This window comes from Vulpes vulpes, chromosome X (genome assembly GCF_048418805.1).
Source record: "Vulpes vulpes isolate BD-2025 chromosome X, VulVul3, whole genome shotgun sequence".
Lineage (NCBI taxonomy): Eukaryota > Metazoa > Chordata > Mammalia > Carnivora > Canidae > Vulpes > Vulpes vulpes.
Window position 1 is genome coordinate 18,228,459 of NC_132796.1, and position 2,778 is coordinate 18,231,236.

Sequence of the window (2,778 nt, forward strand, 5' to 3'; positions counted from 1 at the left end):
TGTCCAGAATGTCAACAAAACAGCTGCAACTTTTTAATTTTTTTCAATTACAGAGTGGTATTGAGTTCACAGAACATTAATTATTTCATGTAAGCTGCATCTGAGACAACTGAAGATGGAAAAACTGCCATCCCCATATGTAACTAATTTCTGCTGGGCACCAACAAGAACCTGCTTTAAATTTCTGCACCAAGTTACAAGCCCTACACTGTCCCAGGCAAGGTTAGTGGCTGTTGAAAAATACCACCAGGACAGGGCTACGTAAAGACACATTTGGCAGTGTGTTAGTGTACAAAAAAAAAAAAAGACACCGTACAGTTTAAAAACAAATCTTACACAGCCTTACATTTTGTTTTTTTTTTCTTTAAAAGGAGTGAGTTGCATGCAGAATGGGGGTTACATGCTTTATAGACAAGAAAAAGTGCTCTAGAACCAACTTATTCATCATCATCCTTTTTCTCCTCATCCTCGTCATCTTCCTCGTCTTCTTCCTCTTGCTTTTTTTGCTTGCTTTTTTCAGCCTTGATGACTCTTTTTTTTTTTTTTTTTTTTTTTTTTTTTTTGCCACATCAGGTTTTCCTTTAGTTCGGGATGCAGCAATATCCTTTTCATATTTTTCCTTCAGCTCAGCAGCCTTCTTTTCATGAGGCTGCTTGTTATCTGCAGCAGTTTTATTCCACATCTCTACCAGTGTCTTTGCAACATCACCAATGCATAGGCTGGGATGTTCCCCTTTGACTTTTGGGTAATACTCAGAACAAAACAAGAAAAAGGCCGAAGGAGGCCCCTTAGGTGCATTGGTATATGTGCTACTGAAGTGAGCACCAAGTGTACATTGGGGTCCTTGAATTTCTTCTTTTGTTTCCCCTTTAGGGGGAATATAAATTTTCATTTCTCTTTCATAATGGGCCCTGTCCACCTTGGCCATGTCTTCAAATGTTCCTTTGTCTTTAGCAGACATGATCTTCCACATCTCTGAGCACTTCTTAGAAAACTCAGAGAAGGTGACTGAAGCATCTGGGTGTTTCTTCTTGTGCTCCTCTTGGCAAGTTTGCAGAAAGAATGCATATGATGACATTTTGCCTCTCAGCTTCTTAGGATCTCCTTTGCCCATGTTTAATTATTTTCCCCAGCAAGGCTCAGAGTTGCCCAGTGCCCATCTGGCTCTCACTTGCCCTGGCGCTGTCTCCGTGGAGCTCAGTATACTGCAATGGCTGTTGCCAGCATTATTTTAAAGCTATCTTAATAAAGCTTGCTATTAGTGCTAGAATATAGATAACTTGAACAGGAGACAGAATTTAGAATTGATTCATATACATGAATAATTGATATGAAACAAAGTTGGCCATCCAGAATAATGGGAAAAGATTGTCATTTCAGTAAATGGTACTGTAACAATTATATATTCATATATCTAAATAGCCCTATGCACAAGAAAAACTTTGCCCCTACCTCAGACCAAAACAAAGAATCAATTCTAGGTACACTGTAGGTCTAAATCTGAAAGGTAAAACAAACTTTCTAGAAGAATATATAAAATATTTTCATGACATTTGAGTAGGCAAACGTTTTGTTAAAAAGATGCAAAAATCACTACCATAAAGGAAATAATAAGTTGAACCACATTAAAAGCAAAGGGTTCTATTCATAAAAAGAAAATAGTAAGAGAGTAAAAAGGCTAGCCACTGAGAAGAAATTTACAACATGTATCTCCAACAAAAGGCTTATATCCAGAATCCAAAATTAACATCTGCAGATCAATAAAAAGAAAGATAAGGATGCAACAATGGTCAACATCAGCAAATCAATGTGCTACACCACAAAACGAAGGATAAATATCATACGGTCATTTTAATAGATGCACAAAAGGCATTTACAAAATTCAACATCTGTTCATAATAAAAATTGAACAAAGTGGGTATAAAGAGAACATACCTCAACATAATAAAGGCCATATGTGACAACTGCACAGCTAACATCATATTCAATGGCAAAAGGCTGAAAGCCCTTCCTCTAAGATCAGTAACAATATAAAAATGCTCACTTTTGTCACTTTTATTCAGCAGAGTAAGTCCTAGCCAGATCAGATAGACAATAAAATTAAAATAAAATAAAATAAAATAAAATAAAAAATATAAAAGACACCCAAATTAGAAAGAAAGAAAATTGTCACTATTTATAGATGACATGTTATTTGTTATATGTGAAAAACCCTAAATCCTCCACCAAAAAACTGTTAGAACTATACAGGCTAGTATTTCTGATGAGCATAGATGCAAAAATCCTCAACAAAATATTAGCAAATCAAATCCAACAATACATTAAGAAAATAATTTACCACAATCAACTGGGATGTATTCCTGGGATGCAAACGTAGTTCAGATTTCACAAATTCACGTGATACATAATATTAACAAGAAAAAGATAGAAACCATATATACATGATCATCACAAAAGATGCAGAAAAGGCATTTGACAAAGTACAACAACTATTCATCGTAAAAACTCTAAAGTTTGTTTAGAGGAATTATACCTTAACATAATAAAGGCCATATATGAAAAAGCCCCAGCTAACATCATCCTCAATGGTGGAAAACTGAGAATTTTCTCTCTAAGATCAAGAACAAAACAAGGATGTACACTCTTATCATTTTAAGATAGTACTAGAAGTCAGACAAAAAAAAAAGCATCCGTATTAGTAAGGAAGAAATAAAACTTTCACCATTTGCAGATGACATGATACTGTATATAGAAAACCCTAAAAACTTGACCAAAAAC

The 2,778-nt window shown here is 35.0% G+C and overlaps 1 protein-coding gene across 2 annotated transcripts; it reads right to left on the reverse strand.

The window, feature by feature from the left end:
- Window positions 1-437: 437 nt before the first annotated feature.
- Window positions 438-1,127, reverse strand: LOC112919111 (high mobility group protein B1-like). 2 transcript variants are annotated; one of them, XM_072744660.1, is made up of 2 exons: window positions 569-1,127; window positions 438-521 (listed from the first exon to the last, which is right to left on the reverse strand). In XM_072744660.1, exons 1-2 carry the CDS (start codon window positions 1,112-1,114, stop codon window positions 438-440), a joined length of 630 nt encoding a protein of 209 aa, XP_072600761.1. In that variant the 5' UTR covers window positions 1,115-1,127. The 2 variants fall into 2 exon arrangements, with proteins under 2 accessions (XP_072600761.1, XP_072600760.1); XM_072744659.1 differs by having other exon boundaries at window positions 438-510; window positions 543-1,127.
- Window positions 1,128-2,778: the final 1,651 nt, after the last annotated feature.